Source organism: Anopheles merus, unplaced genomic scaffold (assembly GCF_017562075.2).
Source record: "Anopheles merus strain MAF unplaced genomic scaffold, AmerM5.1 LNR4000086, whole genome shotgun sequence".
NCBI classification, from domain to species: Eukaryota; Metazoa; Arthropoda; class Insecta; order Diptera; family Culicidae; genus Anopheles; species Anopheles merus.
In genome coordinates, this window is record NW_024427666.1 from 29,068 (window position 1) to 54,500 (window position 25,433).

Sequence of the window (25,433 nt, forward strand, 5' to 3'; positions counted from 1 at the left end):
TAATTGTTGTGCTTTATTTCCGCTACAGCCGACAAACGTGGAAATGCTTACAAGACTTATTCGTATCACCTAACCGGATAGTCAATCACTGGTTGGTGTGTGCTGGTTGGTGTGTGCTTCAGTGGTGCAAAAAAACATTAACTCTATCTTATCGTTGCACCGAAAGGTGCATGGCAGCGCCGAAAAGAATATAGCCATACCCTTCTACGCTCTCCTTTATACAGAACTGAGGCACCAAAGGCACCCCGAGAGGCTGGTCACGGTCTTGATCATCATAATGCAAAACCCATCAATTGCATTCATTCAATACAAAGACGATCTATAGCTTAAAAATATTTTGCCATATTTTATTGTTAATAATTGAAATAATAACAGATGTTGAACATGAAGAAAGTATAATAACATTTGAGTGAACACACAAATAACAATTATCATTACTTGTCATTACACTTGCCTTGTACATATTCAATTCAAATACCACTACTTCTTATAAGAGATAGGGTTTAAAAAACTAAAAGTTACAGGTATCTTATAAACATACTTAGTGAGAACATAACGATAAATGGTACATGGTAGCAGCAATTCCTATTTACTTTTTGTGCACGAGCAGCAGAATCCAGGGATGGACGCAACATGTTTCAGCGGCATACGGCTGGCCAGATCCTTAACGAACAGTCGCGAGATCAGATGGGCCGCCGGCTTCGTCATATCTGGCGGCATCTTAAACTGCAGCTTCATGATTTTATAGTACGTTTCCTCATACGTGGTCGCCAAAACCGGGACCTTACCGCACAGCAGCTTGTACGCCAGCACGCCCAAATTCGATAGATCGACAGTTTTTATGTGCGGCTGACCATGCACCATCTCGGGCGATAAATAGTCGAGCGAAATGCACAGCGTCGTACCGGAACAAGGTCGGCGCATACACGGACCAACCGAAATCTATCTTCAGATCACCACCGTGCCCCAGCTGCAAGTTTTCCGGATGATGTCACGATGTATCACGTTGCGCTCGTGCTGCGATGAATAAGTGTGTTACTTTATAGCATGCAAAGGACAGCGGCGAAACACGACGGCCGACGCATCCTCCGGATCATCTTAAGCGGTGCATTCGAGCATGGGGTGTGGATGCGAATGATCAACCACGAGCTTACTGAAGCCGTATGGCGCGTCGGACATATCTGTTTGCGATGGCTGGGACATGTTGTAAAGATGCCAGACTCGTGCCCCAACAGCAAGGTGTTCGAAAGCGGCACTCAGTTCGGTACTAGAAGCAAGGAAGCACAGCGAGTTCGATGGCTAGATCAGGTGAAGTAAAACCTCGAAGATCGAGTGCCTACATCGATGGGAAGCTGCAGCTAGCGACCAGGCATTCCTATCAAGAGAGAGATGGAGAGGGAGACAACCAAAATGAAACAATGTATAAGCAGTATTTTTTTTTTTTGCACTCAAATGCAATTGGTCTGTCTATGAATTGGGTTTGAACATATCACAATTCATTACTGAGCATATTTTTTCATTCAGTTCATACGTTCGTTACGTTCGTCAGAAGTGTAAGAGTGTTGACCATGATTGATTGACCATTAAACGATTGAAGAGGCTTATGAAACCGATATAAACGGATAGACCGATTTATGTACTTCAATTTCTAAAAAATAAATAAATAAATAAATAAATAAATTAAACGAGATACTCCTACTGATGAAAAATATAAAATGCATAAAAAGGAAAGAAATGAGTGGTGAGGGTTTTCGATGATAAAATATTACAAAATATCTGCTCAGCCGAGCACTAGCAACAGAACACCAATGTATGATGCACCCGGCACTCCGGCGAGGGGCCAAGCGCATCCGATTTTAGTCAGCACTAACCAGCCAGTGAGCCATTCTACCATCCAATCAGCCAGCCAGACAACCAGGCAGGGAAATTACATCATCATATTTACACATTATCGTTTTGTTCACATTATGCAACTGCATCGTCTAAAACACATTGTTAGCGGAACCTAGGAACAATCATTTATATGCCCATTATGAAGAATGCGGAAGCGAATACATCGGGCCAAAAACAAAAAAGGAGAACATCGTAGCTGAGAAATTTCCTTTCAACGCAATCACTGATTTCTTACCTATTTGCACTTTAGTGATATTTTTTTCCGAAAAATACACAAAACACACAGTTTTTTAAAACAATATTTGTACACTATTTTATTCAGCAAAGAATTCACTCCAGCACTGGTATCAATTTTACTTAATGTTTACACACCACACAAAAACAAAGGACCTACTATAACGTACAAAGTTCGACACCTTTAAACGAAACTAGTTCATCACATTTACACTGTATTTTGTACACTTGTATAAATACTTTCGAAGTATTCAATACAGAAACCGATGCTCATGATTTAGTTGCATAAAACTAATGCAATCACACTTAAAACATACATATAGACACAATCACTACACAAAATCAATACAGCACTTCGCCGATCGAGATCTGCACACAACACAACACGTCCACAAAGCATTCAGCTTCTCCGATGTCGCTTCATTCAAAGCACCAGGGCCAACTGCGACCAATCGACTCGGTGGCATCACATCCAAGTCAGTATCCGCAATGAGACCTCCCTTCCGAGGCAACAGTCATTCGATCGTTCGTCTGGCATTAGCTGAAACTAAAGAAAGAAAAAAAAACGTATGCTTGTAGTTATAATCCAACTCACCCGTGCATTAGAAGCATTTTCACGGCGACAAAGACTGTCGGTAACGTTTGCTGGATCTTGCTGTGCGCTTGTCAATTGAGTGCACATTTCGCATTGCCCATTACGTGGACATCAAGGTGGCCATCATACTGCCCGGCGACGACGGCTCCTTAAATATAGCGGATGAGCGCGTGGCTCGCCACCGATGGAGACATGTCGCGGCAGAAGGTGTACCACACTTTTATCGGCACGTCGTGCTGGATGACGCCGGAGGAGATGGAGCGGGACCACGGATACGGCTTCTAGTCGTTCGGCATTACCACGATCGAGATTTCCACCAGAGAAAGGAATTGTCCAAGCGTCCAACGGCGAGCGAGCTTTGCATGCTTTGTAACTATAAAAAAACAAACAATGGTTAATAAAAAATAGACTCGAGGAGTTTTTGATACCGTGCGAATTACGTTCATTATCAACTTACCTTGTTTGCCATGATCGATCATCGTGTAGTTTAATTGCGGGCATTCTTTCTTTCCTCTTTCTAACGATCACCGGCTCAACACGGTTGCACAACAGCTGCATAGAAAACACCGCTTTAATTGATTTAATATTACAATTATTGGCTATGCTTTACTTACCCTAAACTGCTTTCAGGCGTGCGAAGTCGATTCTACCGCCAATTATAATTTTTCGGCTGTTTATTTTACACATTACACACAACATTTTCATCACCGATGTAGCCTTTTTTTAATCATTCGCCGTAGTACATCGTGAGAGCTATCGTTCGGTTCAAAATGTAAACAAACTTTATTTTTTGAATATTTGACAGATTACATGACCGATCAACCGCACACTATCTCGTTTTTCTTGTCAGGGCTGCTTCGATTGCCATAGGGGGGGCCTTAAAAAATCTTTCACCAAAAATCTTTTTCCGAAAAATCGATAGTTTTAGGAGGCTCATCTGTGAGTCGGTAGGCATATCAAAAATCGGTAAGAATACAGATAAATCGGTATTTCTGGTCACTCTGCTCACAGCTGGCAACAGTCAGTCTGTCTCTTTCTCGTCTGCAGTACTGTTACCCGGCGCTCTAGCACCAATCGAACACGACATCGAACATGAAAAATGTATAGGATTTGACATGTATGTCTTGTTTGTTTGTTTGGGTCTGTCAGTGCACCTCCATATGATTACATGGGTTTGTACGATTGGTGCCAGAGCGCAGCCTTACCCTGCGCTCTAGCACCAATCGAACACGACATCGAACATGAAAAATGTATGGGATTTGACATGTTTGTCTTGTTTGCTTGTTTGTGTCTGACAGTGCACCTCGATATGATTATATGGGTTTGTTCGAGTCGGATGTCGTGTTCGATTGGTGCCAGAGCGCAGCCTTAAACGTACACCAATCTGGATGCAGTTGAAGTCCAATTTTTCTTTAAATTTTGATGAAAACCTTATGTAGTGAAGTGAATCTAATAAAGTTAAAGAAATGGTAGAATGCTTGGTAGATGTGCTGCACAACGTATTCTTACTCGATTCGAAGTGGTTTACGCATGTACCATGGTGTAGAAGAGTGGTACGTTGAACAATACAACACCAGACCGCGGGTATCCAACGATAATCGTGAAAGTTAAGCGTACTCTTTTATAAATCATGGTCTCTTCTAACTTGCAGAAACTAAGCCACTGATGTTTACCACGGTACGTTCCGGTACGTTGTAATCATCGTCGTATACCCAAGCGAAATTTTTCGGGGATAATGAACACAAACTCATGCCATCTCTTTCTATTCATCAGCCCTACTCTCTCACACGCATCGATGAACTTTTACACATCTCTTTGTTCATTGTACTATATTTGAAGGGTTTAAAAGTGATAGATAACAATTCATGTTCATGAACTAGTTATGGTCAAATGTTAATGGTGTAATGTTTGTACCATGGTCGACCTGAGTTCAATTCCATTTTTATTGTTTTTTTTTATGATTTAAAGTTTTATTTAATTTTTAAAACATCCAGCTCCAATAACTTCAAACTCATTTACTCATTGCTAGAAATGCGTGTTTAATAGTTAATCTGTTATTTTTATTGTTTTATTTATTTCTTTTAATTCTTTTAGTATCAGTACCCCTTCATACAAACAAACCAGTAAATAGCACGATAATGAATAATAATATGGTGGCGCAACTGGCAAAGTGATTCGAAGTAGAACTAGCGATGTGGTTGGTAGCATCAAGGGTGAAGCATGATCATGAGTGGAGGGAGTGAATCCGAATGTTCATTTCTATTTTTAGCTCTTTTTTGCATGGGTTCATCTTTCACGTGTGTTCACTATCCCCGAAAATGATCTGTATTTCGTTGGTCTTTTCGGGGATAATTCGTTAACGAATTATCCCCGAAAAGACCAGCGAAAACCAGCGTGGTCGGGAGCTTGGGTATAGGCGCGATCATCACATTCCAAATAACCAAATCGGCCTTAACCCACTGTAAAGCCACTTCAAACCCACGTGGGTTAGCGGTGGTCGATTCACCCAAGCTCCCGACCACGCTGGTTTTCGCTGGTCTTTTCGGGGATAATTCGTTAACGAATTATCCCCGAAAAGACCAACGAAATACAGATCATTTTCGGGGATAGTGAACACACGTGAAAGATGAACACATGCAAAAAAGAGCTAAAAATAGAAATGAACATTCGGATTCACTCCCTCCACTCATGTTCCAATTCATGCTCATGCTTCATCCTTGATGCTACCAATCACATCGCTAGTTCTACTTCGAATCACTTTGCCAGTTGCGCCATCATATTATTATTCATTATCGTGCTATTTACTGGTTTGGATGTATGAAGGGGTACTGATACTAAATGAATTAAAAGAAATAAATGAAACAATAAAAATAACAGATTAAGTATTAAACACGCATTTCTAACAATGAGTAAAGGGGTTTGAAGTTATTGGAGCTGGATGTTTTAAAAATTAAATAAAACTTTAAATCATCAAAAAAATAATAAAAATAGAATTGAACTCAGGTCGACCCTGGTACAAACATTACACCATTGACATTTGACCATAACTACTTCATGAACATGAATTGTTATCTATCACTTTTAAACCCTTCAAATATAGTACAATGAACAAAGAGATGTGTAAAAGTTCATCGATGCGTGTGAGAGAGTAGGGCTGATGAATAGAAAGAGATGGCATGAGTTTGTGTTCATTATCCCCGAAAAATTTCGCTTGGGCTGGTTTTTGCTGGTCTTTTCGGGGATAATTCGTTAACGAATTATCCCCGAAAAGACCAACGAAATACAGATCATTTTCGAGGATAGTGAACACACGTGAAAGATGAACCCATGCAAAAAAGAGCTAAAAATAGAAATGAACATTCGGATTCACTCCCTCCACTCATGATCATGCTTCATCCTTGATGCTACCAACCACATCGCTAGTTCTACTTCGAATCACTTTGCCAGTTGCGCCACCATATTATTATTCATTATCGTGCTATTTACTGGTTTGTTTGTATGAAGGGGTACTGATACTAAAAGAATTAAAAGAAATAAATAAAACAATAAAAATAACAGATTAACTATTAAACACGCATTTCTAACAATGAGTAAATGGGTTTGAAGTTATTGGAGCTGGATGTTTTAAAAATTAAATAAAACTTTAAATCATAAAAAAAACAAAAAAAATGGAATTGAACTCAGGTCGACCATGGTACAAACATTACACCATTAACATTTGACCATAACTAGTTCATGATCATGAATTGTTATCTATCACTTTTAAACCCTTCAAATATAGTACAATGAACAAAGAGATGTGTAAAAGTTCATCGATGCGTGTGAGAGAGTAGGGCTGATGAATAGAAAGAGATGGCATGAGTTTGTGTTCATTATCCCCGAAAAATTTCGCTTGGGCAGTCGTTAACTCACCAAATTTTAGAACAACTGAAGCTGTCAGTTCTAATAAGGTGTATTGACCTTGCCCACGCTTAGCCCACCTTTTCCAAACATGTTGACGAGAAAAAGATGGATCAAGTGCGGGCTAAGGTCAATATGCTGAACATGATTTTAACACATCGATTACTTTACCTCATTCACTTACATCACAGTATAACTTCGGTAATATTATTAATAAATAAACGGTGCACTGACCAGCGAAATGCAAGAGTCCATTCGCTAGTAAACAAACACACACATCCACATCCCAAATAACCAAATCGTCCTTAACCCACTGTAAAACCACCTCAAACCCACGTGGGTTTGTGGTGGTTGATTCAGTCGTTAACCCGCCAAATTTTAGAACAATCGGAGCTGCCAGTTCCGATCCGATGTATTTATCTTGCCCACCCTTAACCCACCTTTTCCAAAAATGCTTTGAGGAAAAGTTTGGTCAAGGGTTGGCTATGGTCAATATGCTGGACAAGATTTTAACTCCTCGGTTGAATAAATTCATTCATTTACATCACTGCACTTCATCTTCAGCAATATTATTAGTCTATAAACTATGCACTGACCAGCGAAGTGGAAGAGTTCATTCGCAAGTAAACAAACACACATGTACACATATTACACATGAATGTGTTACAACAAACCCGTTTAATTGCTTCCTTTGCACAATTAAATATCATTTAACACAGGTGAAACATGTTGAGCAAACAAATTGCCCGTGCATAAAAATCTGATTTCAACAACATTGAAGTGGCTGCTTCTGTGGCCGTGTGGCTTAACCCACCAAACTGATAGTTTTTTAGCTTTGTTTGATGGAACTGGATTTTTAGTACAAGAAATTGATGGGCGTTTTCGGTATCTTGGTTATATGGGATCTTACACAAATATTTTTAACGACAAATGAACTTAAACACACAAGTTTTATGCTTCCTTTGCACAATTAAACACATTTTTGGGTGATACATGTTGAGTAAATGAATTACCCGTGCATAAAAAAACTGACTTTAACAAACATTGAAGTGGCCGCTTCTGTAGATGTGTGGTTTAACCGACCAAACTGACAGTTTTTTTGCTTTTTTCGATGCAACTGGATTGTTAGTACAGGAAATTGGTGGCGTTTTCGGTATGTTGGTTATCAGATTTAATTGTGCAAAGGATAATTGCTTCCTTGCTTCCGTGTGTGTTTAAGTTGGTTTGTTGTAAAACAGTCATGTGTAATATGTATATATGTGTGTTTGTTTACTTGCGAATGAACTCTTCCATTTCGCTGGTCAGTGCAGTTTCTAGACTAATAATATTGCTGAAGTTGAAGTGCAGTGATGTAAGTGAATGAATTTAATCAACCGAGGAGTTAAAACCCAAATAATCAAATCGGCCTTAACCCAAGCGAAATTTTTCGGGGATAATGAACACAAACTCATGCCATCTCTTTCTATTCATCAGCCCTACTCTCTCACACGCATCGATGAACTTTTACACATCTCTTTGTTCATTGTACTATATTTGAAGGGTTTAAAAGTGATAGATAACAATTCATGTTCATGAACTAGTTATGGTCAAATGTTAATGGTGTAATCTTAGTACCATGGTCGACCTGAGTTCAATTCCATTTTTATTGTTTTTTTATGATTTAAAGTTTTATTTAATTTTTAAAACATCCAGCTCCAATAACTTCAAACTCATTTACTCATTGCTAGAAATGCGTGTTTAATAGTTAATCTGTTATTTTTATTGTTTTATTTATTTCTTTTAATTCTTTTAGTATCAGTACCCCTTCATACAAACAAACCAGTAAATAGCACGATAATGAATAATAATATGGTGGCGCAACTGGCAAAGTGATTCGAAGTAGAACTAGCGATGTGGTTGGTAGCATCAAGGATGAAGCATGATCATGAGTGGAGGGAGTGAATCCGAATGTTCATTTCTATTTTTAGCTCTTTTTTGCATGGGTTCATCTTTCACGTGTGTTCACTATCCCCGAAAATGATCTGTATTTCGTTGGTCTTTTCGGGGATAATTCGTTAACGAATTATCCCCGAAAAGACCAGCGAAAACCAGCGTGGTCGGGAGCTTGGGAACCCACTTTTAACCCACTTTAAACGCACATGGGTTAAAAGTGGTCAATTCAGTCGTTAACCCACCAAATTTTGGAACATGTACTGTTTTTAGAACATGACTGACAGCCCCTCTTGTCAGTTTTAAACTCTGAGGTTAAAATGTGCAATATATGTCAAACGTAACGGATGCGCCAAAAAAAAGCTTGTCCGATCTTGTTCGGCCGGTGTGTATCTGCGTGTGTGTGTCATTTTCACCGATGCTGTTTATAGGGATACACATTGGTTAATATTGCCTTTATTGCGTGTATTATATTGTGATATGGTATTAGTGTGATGTGATTGTATCTAAGATTTTATTCTATTTACCTATTGTAGTGAAGTCCTGATCCGAGGCCTTTGTGTGCATCCATCTTCTAGCGCCTTTGTCATTTCGGCTATCTGAAAAGGTTGAGATATCGATGTAAAAAGCCATCCAAGTTATTAGAGGACATATAGAACATGTAGAGCTTCGGTGTATGAGCCACAAGTACACGTATATAATGGATTGCGTATAATCATCGTCGTTGATATATTTTTTCAGTAAAATGCCGCACGCCATAGTTCAGACAACTGATGCAAGAGGAAATGCCGAGCTATATATAGTTCCAGAGGGCTGGATACAGGAAACAAGCCGAGGCAAATCATATCATCTTTGGCCAAAATATAAAAACAAACGCCATCTTCAACAAATGGTTAGCGATGGGAATTGCACGGGCAATCCCAACTGGGAGAAGATTAAATGCATCGTGAAAAAAAGAACATCGGTACGCTAGAAGATGCGGAGCAACTGGTAACTGCTATGAGTGACGAAAATAACTCTGATTTTAGCATCACATCTGCACCTACATTAGATGGTATAGAAAGAGCTAACTTGAAAACTTAATGGTGATAGATGATGTTAAAAATGAAAGTACAGAAGCTGTTGAAGAAAGTCGATGGTCTGAATATTCTATAGAATGGCTTCATGACAATGATGCACATGATCCAGTTGAATCGATAAATGGCTCGATAGCATCACTACATTCAACCCATGGCAACGAAACTAAAGTGGCTGTAGAAGAAAATCAATCCGCGAAATACTCTACAGAAGAATGGCTTCATGAAAATGACGCAAATGATAAATGTGATACGACAAACGACTCGGTAACAACTGTATGCTCAAACCATGGCTATCAAATGCTTGAAAATATGGACGATGCTAATGCACAATACCCTCACTCTTATATCCCCTGTGATCCAAATAATTTAGTAAAAAGCAATCATCTACTCATAGATGAAAACAACAATGTTCCTAGACATACACAAAACCAAAAAGGAGACTATGACCATACCCAGCAATTAAACGAAATAGATAACAGGCTTTCAAGAATAGAAAAGATGCAAGCAACTCTCATCACCCAAATGAATATTTTGCTTGATAAGACATGTCCTCTTGTGCCTCCACATCTAAAAGAAAAGCATGCTAATATTAAAACTATAAAGACGTTGGAAGATCTCGAAAAACTTAACAAAGATCTAGAGTCATTTACCAACATGCGAACAATATTTGATTGGCTAGATTTTTTGATATCAAACAAAAAAGGCCATAATAGATTGATACAAGCATTGGACATTCTATTTGACAAAACCTTTTTAACGAAATGTAGTTGGGCAGGTGTAGGAAGAACTGGGAGCAAGATACAGTTTCAATCATATCAAATGATGATAACATTTTTAAGAAATAGGGTCTACTAATGATGAACAGCTTTCTTTGAATGCAGTTGCAAACTTTTTCAAGGATACGTTAAAGTAGGCACAGAAGTGACTTAATAATAAAGGATTAAGAAAATCAACTAAACATACTTTCAAACACCATGAAATGTGATATATTGAATCTTTAACATAGTTCTAGTAACTCACAACATAATTGTGACGAATTTATTTACTTAACATACTCTGTGACTGTGAACTAAAAATAAAAATAAAATAAAATTGTATAAATTTATAAAAACAATATTTCAATGTAATTATTCACATGTTATTGTTTTTTTATTGACATTTCGTACTCATCGTAACGTATGCAATAAAGGTACAAAAACATGTTCATCGCCATCATTTGTTGTTACAGCAGCTAGCTTGCATTTAATATCACTTAACTTAAACATAGAAGATTTTTTTCTTAAGTCGCGCCGGTTTCCCCGAAAAACATATAGATGATTAGATTTTATGGGATACTGAAAATAGTCTGTATTGCCTGGCAAAACAAAACCTTCAATTCTAATCTCTGTTTCAGATTCGAAAACAAAAGAATGGTAACGAATTATTTGCTTGTCTAAAGTTAAGAACCAACCATTTCGATTGTTGTTTTGCAAGAGGAATCCAGAAGTTACAAATAAATCGTTTGTTTTGTTATTCTTAGTGAATGTGTAAGATAGTACTGTATTATTTGCTATCATAAAAAAAATTTGAAGTTCAATAATTCTATTGGCGACCTAAGCTAAAGGTCTATTGGTTCCACGAAGAGATTTTTTCATAAACTGTAATTTGTTTTCATATCGGTGGCGGTGAGTGAAGGAAGTGGTCCAAAATGTCGAACTTCATCCAAAACGTGCAGCAAATTATGTACGTTACTAGTAAGATATTGTTGGCCATATATTTGTCCATACTGGATGACAAATGTTTCCAACATTTTACCAGCTACGTGCCAATTTTTTTAAATTCATTAGATGAGAGCATCGTAACTGCACAAAAAAGTAGCAGAAAATGTTCGTAAGCTTCAGATGGAAGTACCTTCAAAACCACCAATCCAGCGTAGTGTAAAAATGATGCTAGCTCAGTACCTTTCCAATTTTTCAACTCATCTAATCGTCTAAACCTTCTATGTATTTCCGATGGCAATTCTATACCTATTAGGTACTCTGATACACAATCGCATTGCATACCAGACCATTTGTAACATTTCCCTAACTTGCCCTAACTCTCCATCCAAATAAAAGTCTTTTCAATATACCTAAGTAAAATAAATGTAGGGATTCTGAAACTATGACATCGGGTATTTCTAAAAGAGGAGAGATTACTTTTACATGATCTGGGTTTGCTCAGTGCGAAATTTTTTATCAGTACGAAGAGGGGCATTGATGCTTTTAAAAGTTGTTGTATTTGAAAGGGGACTAAACTCTCCTTCGCAGGTACACTTCATACATCCATGAGTAGCATTAAAATATGCACATCCTGAGAAATGATAGAAAATTAAATATTAATTATAAGTCATGTACCAAATCCAATTAACATACCCTTAATAAATGCTCGAGCAGGTTCATCCGCAATAATGGCACGCAAATTGATTTTGATTTAAGCAGAATTGATCAAAATGCCATTTATCTTTCAGCTCATCCACCAACTTTTTCAAATAGTCCTGCACGTTTGTTGGTTTGCTTTGACCACAAAATATACCCACAGTCATAACTGGAACATTTTCTAGTTCCACAATATCCATCAATATGGGCCAAAACTGTGTTCTACTACTTTTGTACAATGGTAATCCATCAATCGAAATGTTGATTGATAACGTTGTAATATTTGGTACACTAGACCTAGAAATTGAAGCCAAATATGAGTGTTCGTATGCAATTATATGCTATATGCTATTAACTGTAGAAGTTTCTAATGTTTTGAGCAACACCGTAATACCATAATTGGCCTCCGGGAATGTTGGGAATAGTGATGTGCTGTATGGAGCGCACCCACGACTCCGATCCGACTCCGACTATTGTTAGTTCGATTCCGACTCCGGCAAAATGGAACCACTAGATCCGCCCGGAGTCGGAGTCGTTCGGAGTCGTTTGGAGTCGTTCGGAGTCGTTCGGAGTCGTTTGGAGTCGTCCGGAGTCGTTCGAAGTCGTTCGGAGTCGTCCGGAGTCGTTCGGAGTCGTTTGGAGTCGGAGTCGTCCGGAGTCATTCGTAGTCGTTCGGAGTCGCCCGGAGTCGTTCGGAGTCGTCGGAGTGGTTCGGAGTCGTCCGGAGTCGTCCGGAGTCGTCCGGAGTCATTCGGAGTCGTTCGGAGTAGTTCGGAGTCGCTCGGAGTTGTCGGAGTCGTTCGGAGTCGTCCGGAGTCGTCCGGAGCCACCCGGAGTTGGAGTCGTTCGGAGTCGTTCGGAGTCTTTCGGAGTCGTCCGGAGTCGTTCGGAGTCGTCCGGAGTCGTTCGGAGTCGTTCGGAGTCGGAGTCGTCCGGAGTTGTTCAGAGTCGTTCGGAGTCGTTCGGAGTCGTTCGGAGTCGTTCGGAGTCGTTCGGAGTCGTCAGAGTCGTCCGGAGTCGGAGTCGTTCGGAGTCGTCCGGAGTCGTCCGGAGTCGTTCGGAGTCGTTCGGAGTCGTTTGGAGTCGTTCGGAGTCGTTTGGAGTCGTTCGGAGTCGTCCGGAGTCGTTCGGAGTCGATCGGAGTCGTTTGGAGTCGTTCGGAGTCGTTCGGAGTCGTTCGGAGTCGTCGGAGTCCTACGAATGACTCCGGACGACTCCGACTCCAAACGACTCCGAACGACTCCGGACGACTCCGAACGACTTCGAACGACTCCGGACGACTCCAAACGACTCCGAACGACTCCGAACGACTCCAAACGACTCCGAACGACTCCGACTCCGGGCGACTCCGGGCGACTCCGGACGACTCCGAACGACTCCGACGACTCCGAACGACTCCGAACGACTCCGAACGACTCTGAACGACTCCGGACGAATCTGACTCCCAACGACTCCGGACGACTCCAAACGACTCCGAACGACTCCGACTCCGGGCGACTCTGGGCGGCTCCGGACGAATCCGAACGATTCCAACGACTCCGAGCGACTCCGAACGACTCCGACTCCGGGCGACTCCGGGCGACTCCGGACGACTCCGAACGACTCCGACGACTCCGAACGACTCCGAACGACTCCGGACGACTCCGACTCTGGGCGACTCCGGACGACTCCGGATGACTCCGACTCCGGGCGACTACGTACGACTCCGGACGATTCCGACCGACTCCGGATATTGCAGCGCGGACCTACCTTCCGGAGTCGATTCCGAATTTAACGGAGTCGGATCGGAGTCGACTCCGGATTTTTGCCAACTTTACCCATCACTAGTTGGGAATATCGTCATTATTCCTCCTGGTCTTCAGAAGAGTTCGAGCAGATTTTGGTAGGCTTCGTCGCAGGTTAGCTGATACTATATTAGACAGCAGATTGATTGCGATGTTTGACTGATTTGTTGACAAAGCATAACATTTTATGCAATCTTCCAAGGACATATTGGAGAAATCCATTTTATCACTCTCATGTATTGATGATGTTTCCTGATCTGATTCCTCTTCGTCATTCATGTCTTCTTCACGCTCCATTGCAACATCTAAATCTGCCGTACTATTTTCTATATCTATATTCATAAAAGAAGATAGTTTAATAGATAGAATCTTCTCGTGATACGCTATTGAATGGAGGGTAAAATATGAAAACGTAAACAACATATACACCTGTACAAGCGATAGGCGCAGTATCTGATGTTTCATCATGTGCATTGAAGAATGCTGCGTGCGTCTTATCCCTTTTTTTGTACAAGTTCCAGTTCGGATATTTTTCGATAGCATCTTATTTTTCTTTTGGGGACCTCCTGCTAGGTTACCAAAACATGTGTGTTCTACAATGAATTTTATTTTTTTCTTCAGCTTCTTCTGTCAAGTAACCAATTCATCACCTCGTCCAAGCGTTTATACAATCGTATAGTTCAATTCTCGGGGTTGAAAACCCAAACAGATTCATACAATGAAACGACAATTCAGCATTTCAAGTTAGCTTGAATCAAATGAACTGTGTTCTAAAATTTTAAAATTGGTGGCGATTTCAGGCTTTTGGTTATTTGGGAATCCTGTCCAGCATATTGACCTAAACCAACCCTTGACCAAACTTTTCCTCAAAGCATTTTTGGAAAAGGTGGGTTAAGGGTGGGCAAGATAAATACATCGGATCGGAACTGGCAGCTCCGATTGTTCTAAAATTTGGTGGGTTAACGACTGAATCGAACACCACAAACCCACGTGGGTTTGAAGTGGTTTTACAGTGGGTTAAGGACGATTTGGATATTTGGGATGTCACATAAAGTATAAAATAAAAGAAAATTTGGTACTATTTTCATAAATCTCTTTGAATTTCAACAGTGTGGAATGACTATGATGACATTTATTCTATTTGATGTTTGGTTCAATCTGAGATTGCGCATCGTTTATGAATACGGATACAATAATACAGAGGAAATGAGAAAGCTTTCCAAGCGAGGAAGCTCCACTGGTTGGGTATCCTACCAACAGATGGCGCCACCAGCTTTTGGCTATTTTAAAGTCCGTCTGCTAAACGAAGTCTTTCTATATTCCGTTTAGGTAGGGAGCTTGAATCGTTTAGAACCCGTTTAGTGGTCGTTAAGTGGATTTGTGGGTAGTTGGGTAGTAGCATAATTTCTGATAGTTAGAAAAGATCATGAATTATAAAAAATGGTTCATTCCCAAATAACCAAATCGGTCTTAACCCACTGTAAAGCCACTTCAAACCCACGTGGATTAGTGGTGGTCGATTCAGTCGTTAACCCACCAAATTTTAGAACAATCGGAGCTATCAGTTCCGATCATATGTATTGACCTTGCACGCGCTTGGCCCACCTTTTCCAAACATGTTGACGAGGAAAAGATGGATCAAGGGCGGGCTAGGGTAAATATGCTTAACAGGATTTTAACACATCGATTACTTTACCTCATTCACTTATATCACAGCATAACTTCGTCAATATTTTAAATCTAAAAACTGTCCACTGACCAGCGAAATGGATGAGTCCATTTGCATGTAAACAAACACACACAAATATGTTTTACAATAAACAAACATAAACCACGTTTCATTGCTTCCTTTGCATAATTAAACATATTTTGGGGTGGAACATGTTTAGCAAATGAATTACCCGTGTATAAAAACTTATTTTAACAACACTGAAGTAGCCTCTTCTGCGGCCGTATGGTTTAACCCACCAAACTGACAGTGCTGTGGCTTTGTTTCATGCAACTGGATTGTTAGTACAGGAAATTGGTGGCGTTTTCGGTATCTTGGTTATTTATGGTTTAACCCACCAAACTGACAGTGCTTTGGCTTTGTTTCATGGAACTGGATTGTTAGTACAGGGAATTGGTGGCGTTTTCGGTATCTTGGTTATTTGGGTTCCTATTCAGGATTGCCAGTTGATGTTGGCTGAATTGTTTCCGATTGCTTTTTTTTATATAAATATATTTATTTGCGTGTGCAGATTAATTTCTATTTACTAGAGTGGATATTTACAAAAAAACTTTACATTTACAAAAGTAGTACACACTTAAGGACGACTAAATCTATCACATCATCGTTGTTATCAACGATTTGGAAAATGTAGTTAGCAAACAACCTAAGAATACATATACGTATTCCCAGACCAACTCCTGCTAGTTCTGGAAATCGCAGACTATTGAACAGATAGGGGCCTCCTGGAGCTATTGAAATTATTTCTTGCTGCAGCAGTGCCCAAGCCGCCGCTACTCTACTACAGCAAGCAAATTTGTGTTCCAGACTTTCCATTTGGGGACAAAACGAACATTGATTGGAAGCCCTTCTTCCCATTCGAAACAAGAGCTCTCCATGTGACACTTTACCATTTGCTAGCATGTATAGAGTAGCTCATTGTTGTGCTGATAAATCAAAACTTTGCATATTAGCCCAGATTCTGGTCCAACAAAGTTGCTGATTTTCATGTGCTACTTTGGCATCTGGTAGCTTGTCCACAAGTATGCGACGAAGTTTACATGAAGAGGGGTTTGAGACATATTCAGCGGGTAAATATGCCAGTTGTCTTACCATTGCTCGTACAGCTTTGTTTCGTATCGTGTGAATTTTCGCAACAGCCAACAGAAAAAAATATAAACTGAGCGCAAGGATGCTGGAAGACAATACAGGCGGTCCCCGAGATACACGGTTAATGGGGACCGAAAACGGCCGCAAAATACCGCGTATCTCGAATTTCCGCGTAAGTCGAATCTCGTGATTTCCCGCCAAAATATCCCTAATTTTCGTGCAATTTTGCAAGTAGGGGGTTGTGTAACCACCAAATTAATTGTTTGATATATTTCTACTGAATTGAACAGTTTTAAACCTTTTGAAATGGTATTTCACATTTGATCAATACGGAAATTATTTGGTATTTTACAATGGATGTGTCAAATCAGTACAATTTGCTCAAAGAACAGTCAAATTTGGAAAACCGCGTATCTCCGAATCCGCGTGTAAGAGGTACCGTGTATCTCGGGGACCACCTGTAGGTATTTAATCAATTATTTTGTATGAACCTTATCGGGTCCATACGTCGAATAGCTGGCTCCGTTATTTTGTAGCGCACCAAACTCGCCAGGCCGAAGTTGGCTGGCCACGATACTAAACGATCCAGCGCGTAGTCGTTTTCAAAGAAGATGTCTTCATTGACGATCTTTTTTGGCTGTTCCACGCCGAGTGGCCACTCTCTCTCCCAGCACTGCGTTCTGCCTATCCATATATTTTTATAAGCATACTTTGTGTGTAAGTATTTCGCAGGTACAATAGGCATACGGTCAGTCCAAAAGTATTCGTCTAGCTGAATATTTTACAGAAAAAGGCGAATTATGGCCGCAATACGTATGGAGCGATAAAAGTAATGATGAGGTTTGATAAAGGGACCATCGATACACATGTTTTGCTCAAAAATAAGCATTTAAATAGTGCAATAGCAACCAAAATACATAAAAAACTAAAAAAGTCGTTTGATGGGCGCGCAAAAAGTATTCGTCCATCTAGCTTTTAAATTATTTACGCTGGACACACACTACGTAGACGTGAATTAAATTTATTATTATCAATCTGCTGGTGACTTCCTTCTAAATTAAAGCATTTCTGTTGTTTCAATTGGACTTCAAGCGGTCAGAGAGGCACTAAAAGCGGGGGAGTTAAATGATTGGAGCATGATGGCGAACATCGTATATTTAACTTATGCATAACCTATCCTTCTCATTTTTGAAGGTTACAAAAGGTGTGGGAGACCTCGTTCCTTCATTTGATCAGAGTTTGGCCATTTTTCTGACACTAATTGTGTTACAAACTGCCATGTAAGCAGCCATTCTTGACGGTTAATCTAACGAAAGAAGCGGTTTAATGTCCAAAAAATAAAATATTACCAAGGAATCAATGCATTTTGTGATGGCCCATAAGATCAGGAAAAGAGATGGGTCACATTTGGTTGATGGGTCATGCTGCATTTCATCGTAGCTGGTCATGTAATAGCTTGAATGAGTGAGTAGTTACAAACATGTTTTGTTTGAATAATACTATACACAGAAAGTGGCCAAATCTGTTAAGGTGCATCAAATAATGCAGGAATTTATTTCAAATTAGGCTCTACTAACATTTTAAAACATGTTTAAATCGCCAAGGTCATACGGCCGACGTCTACCATAGCAAAAACAGTCTACTAAGATGCAGCAACAAACTCTCGTGTAACGGTAGCACTATGGTGTCATGATACTAGGACTCAGTGAGGAAAGGTGAGCTAGAAAATGATTCAAAATGATTGGAGACGAGATGGGGAAACATATTAATGCAGTTTTTAAGTACTTTGAGTCCCAGTTCTCAGAAATTTTACTTAAAATGCATCACATGTTTCAAGAACAGTCGAACTGGAGAACATACAGGGCATTGTCATTTGCCCGAAACGTCAAACGTGCTGAAACCAAACTGATGAAAATGATTTAGTAGACTCTCAATATGATATCAGTTGCCATTTTTTCAATGGAACTTGGGCACGTAGTCCGGAAATGCAATATTTCTACCAGAGAATAATTGGAACAAGTCTTGTAGGATAAGTGGATCAAAAATACGCCTTTTTAAAGGTTCAAATGAGTTCTTGCGTTGTGCAAGTAGTCACCAATAGTCATAAATGCAATAAGAAACACGATCAGGACATTTTTTGATTCCATAACCTTTGTTTTCTTACGCATATTATGCCAAAAGTCTGTGTAATAAGCAAGGTTGCTGGCAACACTGATATATGACAGTTCTGGCTGCTTGGGGAATGATCCAGCAGACGTGCTTGGGGACTAGAGAGCAACAGACGTATACGTAATAAAGCGTACATAATAAAACTTATTACATGGTGTCAGAAGTGTAAGAACTCTCGGAACCTAAAAGCAAACGGGAAAGTATCGTCCAATATCCGGTAAATAGTGGATTTATTGTCGTTTGGCAGCAGAACAAATGCATATTAAAGTCGCATATTGCGTGTATCAAGAGAAGAAAAGAAGCAGCAAGATGGCGGCAAATTCAGCAGACCGCTTACCAAGAGCGCTGGATTGCTCAGATTTGGCAAAAGAATGGCCAAAATGGAAGCAGCAGTTTCACATCTATATGATTGCGAATAACAAAATCAACGAGGACGAGCGGAACAAGATCGCGATCTTTTTATGGCTAGTTGGTGATCACGGAGTTGAAATATACAACACATTATTTCCCAGCAACGGAGACATGAAGGCAATGTTCGGTGAAATTGTCGAAAACAATGCAAAAAAAGATGATAAGGGAGATGCTGCTAAAAAAGAAGAAATAGGCAGAACATTGGATGACGTCATTACTGCTTTTGATTCTTACTGTCTTCCAAGAAAAAATTTGGCCATTGAAGCGTTCAAATTCAACCTCATAGAGCAGAAAGAAAATCAACCCTTTGCAGAGTTTGAAACGGCACTACGAAAACAAATGGCATTTTGCGAATTTGAGTGTGCAAATTGTCACGCATCCTATGCTGACCGAATGCTTCGTGATCGTATTATAGTCGGCATCCAGAATAAAACGTTGCAGCTAAAATTGTTGGATGCAAAAGACTAGCCGCTTAAAAACGTCGTAGAAATGTGTAAAACGTATGAGGCTGCATCAAAACACAAGCAGCTAATTCAGACCAACGATGTACATCACCTCAATAGTGTAGAAAAAGATGCTGGAAATTGGAAAATGGACACAATTCAGCGTAGTGAACTTCATAAGGCAAGCTGCTATAATTGTGGACAACCTTTTAACGGGAGTCATCGTCGTTATTGTCCTGCGAAGAATGTGACCTGTAACGATTGCGGAAAGCGGGGACATTTCATGAAATTCTGCAAAGCTCCGAAAATCAACAGCAACAGTGACATCTCACGGGAACCGGTACGAACAACGCATGAAGTGAAGCAAAGGAACGACAAAGATGTACACATGATCGCGTGGGCTGATTCAGGTAACATTGTTAGAGATGTTTATTGTGAGGGTATGGAAAATAGGGATTCTTATGAATTTCATAATAATTATTATTGTAGAGTAAACTGTAACGTAGCAACAGTGGGTTCCAATTACAAATGGACTAAACGATACCTAATTCAGGACTGGCCAGTGGAATTTAAGCTTGATACCGGTGCAGATGTCAATTGCATTCCTGTTAGCGTGGTTACCCGTATGAACTTACCGTTGTCGAAAGAGCGTACATTTAATGTTGTGGATTATAACAATAATCGTATACAAATACACGGTCAGATTCGTCTTACTTGTGTTGACAAACCAAAAACGCATTATCAGCTAATTTCCTTGTTGTAGATGACAATCTTCAACCAATATTGGGATTACAAACATGTATAGCATTTGGATTGCTGAAACGCTTGAATAGTATAGAATCATCTCAGTCTTTTCCATCAGACAGGAAAACGTTCATTGATTCAAATGCAGATCTTTTTGAAGGCCTGGGAAACCTTCCAGGGGAATGCACTATAGCGCTTAAAGAAAACTCCACTCCCTCCTTGCATTACAAAAAGCGCATACCAATTAGCCTGCACTCTCGTTTAAAAGATGAGCTTAAAAATATGGAATCTTTAGGGATTATTAGTTCGGTTGAATACCCTACAGATTGGGTGAACAATATGCAAATTGTCGAAAAACCTAATGGTGCTTTACGTATTTGTCTAGATCCGAAACCATTGAATGAATGTATCAAAAGGGAACATTTTCTTATCCCAAAGTCAGAAGATCTTCTAAGTCGTATTACAGGAAAAAAAAATTTACCGTATTAGATCTTAAAAATGGGTTTTGGCAGTTGAAACTAGATAGAAAAAGTTCGGATCTAACCACGTTTATGACACCGTATGGTAGATTCCGTTGGAATCATGTCCCGTTTGGAATAAGTAGTGCACCAGAAATGTTCCAACAAAGAATGGTAAAAATATTTGGGGATATTCCTGGAGTTGAAGTATATTTTGATGATGTGGCCATTACTGGAAAGGATTTTGAGGAACATGACAAAACACTATCAATTGTTCTTGAAAGAGCTAGACAAAATAACATAAAATTTAACTCTAGCAAAACCCAATACAGAACTGATGAGATCAAGTTCATGGGTCATATATTATCTGATAGTAAAATAAGACCAGATCAATCTTACATAAATGCAATTGTTAATATGCCCCGACCAAAAAATAAGTCAGAGGTGCTTCGTCTTCTGGGATTGCTAAAATATCTAGGTAAATTTATCCCAAATCTATCCAAACGAACCGCCTTACTGCGACAACTGTCTCGCAATGATGTTGAATGGTCTTGGACCGAGCAACACGAACGTGAGGTTGACGATATATTAGAGACGATTACCAATCAACCTGTGCTAGCAATGTTTGATATTGACAAGCCTATAATAGTTCAAACAGACAGTTCTAAAGATGGTTTAGGGAGTGTTTTAATGCAGAATGGAAAGGCCATAGCATATGCATCTCGCACACTATCCAAAAGTGAACAAAAGTGGGCACAAATAGAAAAAGAACTCTTGGCTATTGTTTTTGCTTGTGAACGATTTCATCACTTTTTATATGGTCACGAATTCACTGTTCAATCGGACCACAAGCCACTAGAAGCTCTGGTTAAACGTGATATTGATGATGTTACTCCTCGTTTGCAACGAATGTTCCTCCATCTATTGAAGTATCCAGGAATGATCATAAAATACACACCTGGTAAGGAATTACTTATAGCTGACTGTCTCTCACGAGCAGCACTGCCAGACAATAAAGACTTTAGCAACGAAATTCATGCAATTTCCAATAAAGCATGCTTATCGACTGATAATTATAATTACTATGTCGGTAAACTCAATGATGATGAAAGATACAAACAAATTGTTAATTATGTCAAACAGGGCTGGCCGTCATATCATCAACTAGATTCATTAGGACAATTGTTTTATAAGCATCGACACTTGCTTCATTTTGAAAATGGATTGTTGTTCAAAGAGCATCGATTGGTTGTTCCTACTCTCATGCAACCAACTATTTCCAAATGGTTGCACGCTCCTCATCTAGGCATAGAAAAAACTCTCGCAAGAGCTAGGTCCCAGTTTTTTTGGCCCGGTATGTCGAATGATATCACTGAACTTGTTAAAGCATGCCAGGTTTGCGAAAAGTTTACACGTAACCAACAAAAAGAACCCCTTTTATAAGACACACCTCCTAGTTATCCATTTGAGAGAGTGGGTATAGATTTATATGAATACGCAGGGAATGATCATATCGTAATTATAGATGCATATTCAGGGTATCTTATTTCTAGGCAGTTAAATGAAAAATCAATAAGATGTGTCCTGGAAGTCTTAGATTGCGTGTTTTGTGAATATGGGTATCCCACGCAAATCAGGTGTGACAATGTTCCATTCAATTCTACTGCATTTGTAACGTATAGCAATGATACAAATATTAACATATCATTTTCTAGCCCAAGAAACCCTCAAAGTAACGGACTAGCAGAAAAAGGTGTAGCTATTGCTAAAATATAATCAAACGATGCTATGAAGCTGACGATATCAAATATTTTCAATATCGGCTTCTAGAGTATAACACCACAACAGTAGCGACAATGGGTCTTTCTCCAGCACAATTATTCTTTGGACGCCAGCTTAAGTCTCGCTTACCCACAAATAGTGCGTTGTTACATCGCAATTGCATTGATGAAAAACTCATCGAAAGGAAAATATTTTCCATGCGACAACATCAAAAGAAATTCTATGATCGAGCTTCAAAACCATTGCCAGTCCTGAACATAGGAGATAGAGTGAATTTCAAAAAGACAGGAAAACAATGGAATAATGGTAAAATCGTTCGTCAGGTAAACAGTAGATCGTACATAGTTCAAGACAATTTTGGGAATCATTTTCGACGGAATAGAAGATTTCTGGTGAAAACTGCAAATTTGATCCCAAATAGCAATGACATATTCTATCAAAAAGATGAGATTCATGTAGGTTTACCCTTAAGTATGGCCGCATCTCACGTTGAAAATAGATATCAGCCAACTAAAAGCATAGAAACACAAGATACCGAGGCATTGGAAAATCAATCAAATGAAACAGTTACAGGGACAGAATCTGATTATGACACATGTTGTACAGCGAGTGATTCAGAATCAACATTAAATGAAGACCTTGAAAATAGCGAATCTCAATCAGATGAGCCAGATACAGATAACCCATACAAAACTCGAAGTGGACGCGTCGTTCGTGCTCCAAGAATATTTGATATTTAGTTAGTATAGATTCATATTGATAGGATTAGACTAAGTGCATTAGGATAATTAGCTTTAATAATAAGTTTTTTAAATATTTGTAAAAAAAAAAGAAAGCGTGTAATAAGCAAGGTTGCTGGCAACACTGATATATGACAGTTCTGGCTGCTTGGAAATGATCCAGCAGACGTGCTTGGGGACTAGAGAGCAACAGACGTATACGTAATAAAGCGTACATAATAAAACTTATTACAGTCTGATGGACGAATACTTTTTGCACGCCCATCAAACGACTTTTTTAGTTTTTTATGTATTTTGGTTGCTATTGCACTATTTAAATGCTTATTTTTTAGCAAAACGTGTGTATTGATGGTCCCTTTATCAACCCCATGACTACTTTTACCACCCCATTCCTATTGCGGCCATAATTCGCCTTTTTCTGCAAAATATTCAGCTAGACGAATACTTTTTGGACTGACTGTATTTCAATTTGAGGAGATGGAGAAGAAATGTTGGGTTCTCTAGGTTTCGAAATCACTCCACCTCAGTTACTTGCCGGCATTCGAGTGGCGTCCCCTTAATTTCCCCCGTCGTTGGCGTTGTCAATCTTGTTACTTTTGACAACCACCGACCAAGGTTTATCTCAGTGTAACGGTGGGCGTCCAATACGCTCAAAGACGCGACACACCAACCAAACTCTACCGATGTGAAACCATAGCGAACTCTACATCCTTCTCCCGCTTGGCAAAGAGTAACTAATTTTGATGCCTCTCGCTACCCCTGGCCTTAGTTTTAAAGGAATCATGCGACACACTCGCACTCCACTACCCCATCCCATGAAAAAATGCTCCCACCATCGAGGTGTTGACCAAAATTTCGCTGTGTGCATGAGAAACACACTCGCACTCCTCCAGCCCTCCATAGCCGATCGCTCCCACCTTTGCGAAGATGGGAGAATTTTTGCTCTGAGCGTGAGACCCTAAAGCGCAAGAGATGACACTATGTGTAAAGACGATCATAATTCGAAATGGTCAAAATGCGTCGATTGTCGTTTGATTTATCTGGTAATGATGTTTTCACTTCATCATAATTTTAAACGTTCACAACTAGGCTGATAACAATATTTGAAATGTAAATCAGAATAAAATCAATTTATTTGAAGTAAAATAAATTCCATTATACTTTATTTTGACCATATGATCAATATTTGTACATAGTGCCATTTACTTTGTGTTCTTCACTCTCGCGCTGTGTTGTGATCGTTCGAAACTCATTGCCAGAACGAATGCAAATTTCATTTGGGAAGGATCGGTGCCGGAAGATGCAGTGAAAATTATGAAATGTTAATAGAAAAGTGATTAAGTAAATCGTGAAAGATGTCATCGCAGGCGTAAATGCAGTTTGTTTTGTTACATGATCTACGGGTAAGTGCATGCATAAGAAGAAGAATCTTCCTAATGATGTTTGTGTTCTATCAATCGTATTGCTTTTAATGTTTGTTTAATCTTCTATTATTTTCCATCACATGTAGCTATTTCATCACCAAAGCTCCTGATAACAGATCAAAGCAGATGGATAGGGTATACAGAGTCGCCGTTTAATTTAAAATATCTTCGTGATCGGTAAGTTTTAAATAGTACTAGTTTTGTTCACCATTCTAATGCTCAATTGTCTTTCATTCCTCAGGCAAACGCATCAAACAGCAAGTGTTTCTCTTCCAACAGCACGCACCATCGGTGGATCAAGCAGCTAACGATTTGATCGCCAGTACGCGCCATCAAGAATTGATATTTTGCCAAACAGTACTGTGAATAAAAAACTGCACACTTGCTGTCAAAATTTCCTGGAATTTTTTGGTCGGTCTACGCTCGCGGGAATGGTGTGTCCGTTGAGGAGAAGGAAAGAAAGGGTGGGAGTGAAGATTAACCAAAAACGCGGCATTGAGAATGAGGGGAGGTGTGCTCAGTGCTCACGTTGGGACACTCACGATGCTTGAAATAAAATGTTAACAAGCATCGATTTCAAGCATGCATGTCGCGCGACATTTTGCCAAGCGGGCTTCTTCTCAAAAAAAAAAAA

The 25,433-nt window shown here is 39.6% G+C and overlaps 2 protein-coding genes and 2 long non-coding RNA genes across 4 annotated transcripts; 3 read left to right on the forward strand and 1 right to left on the reverse strand.

The window, feature by feature from the left end:
• Positions 1-338: 338 nt before the first annotated feature.
• Positions 339-1,688, reverse strand: LOC121601407 (aurora kinase A-A-like). Its single transcript, XM_041930226.1, has 2 exons — positions 1,541-1,688; positions 339-1,375 (listed from the first exon to the last, which is right to left on the reverse strand). Exon 2 carries the CDS (start codon positions 922-924, stop codon positions 586-588), a length of 339 nt encoding a protein of 112 aa, XP_041786160.1. The 5' UTR covers positions 925-1,375; positions 1,541-1,688; the 3' UTR covers positions 339-585.
• A 7,207-nt stretch (positions 1,689-8,895) lies between these two features.
• LOC121601408 lies at positions 8,896-9,618 on the forward strand. The gene is made up of 3 exons (XR_006006095.1): positions 8,896-8,994; positions 9,088-9,225; positions 9,293-9,618. It is a non-coding gene; the product is annotated as an uncharacterized LOC121601408 (long non-coding RNA).
• A 9,277-nt stretch (positions 9,619-18,895) lies between these two features.
• Positions 18,896-20,442, forward strand: LOC121601409. Its single transcript, XM_041930227.1, has 2 exons — positions 18,896-20,061; positions 20,141-20,442. The coding sequence occupies exons 1-2, from the start codon at positions 19,698-19,700 to the stop codon at positions 20,143-20,145; spliced, it is 369 nt and encodes a 122-aa protein (XP_041786161.1). The 5' UTR covers positions 18,896-19,697; the 3' UTR covers positions 20,146-20,442.
• A 4,145-nt stretch (positions 20,443-24,587) lies between these two features.
• Positions 24,588-25,207, forward strand: LOC121601404. Its single transcript, XR_006006094.1, has 3 exons — positions 24,588-24,778; positions 24,886-24,976; positions 25,041-25,207. It is a non-coding gene; the product is annotated as an uncharacterized LOC121601404 (long non-coding RNA).
• The last annotated feature ends 226 nt before the right edge of the window (positions 25,208-25,433 follow it).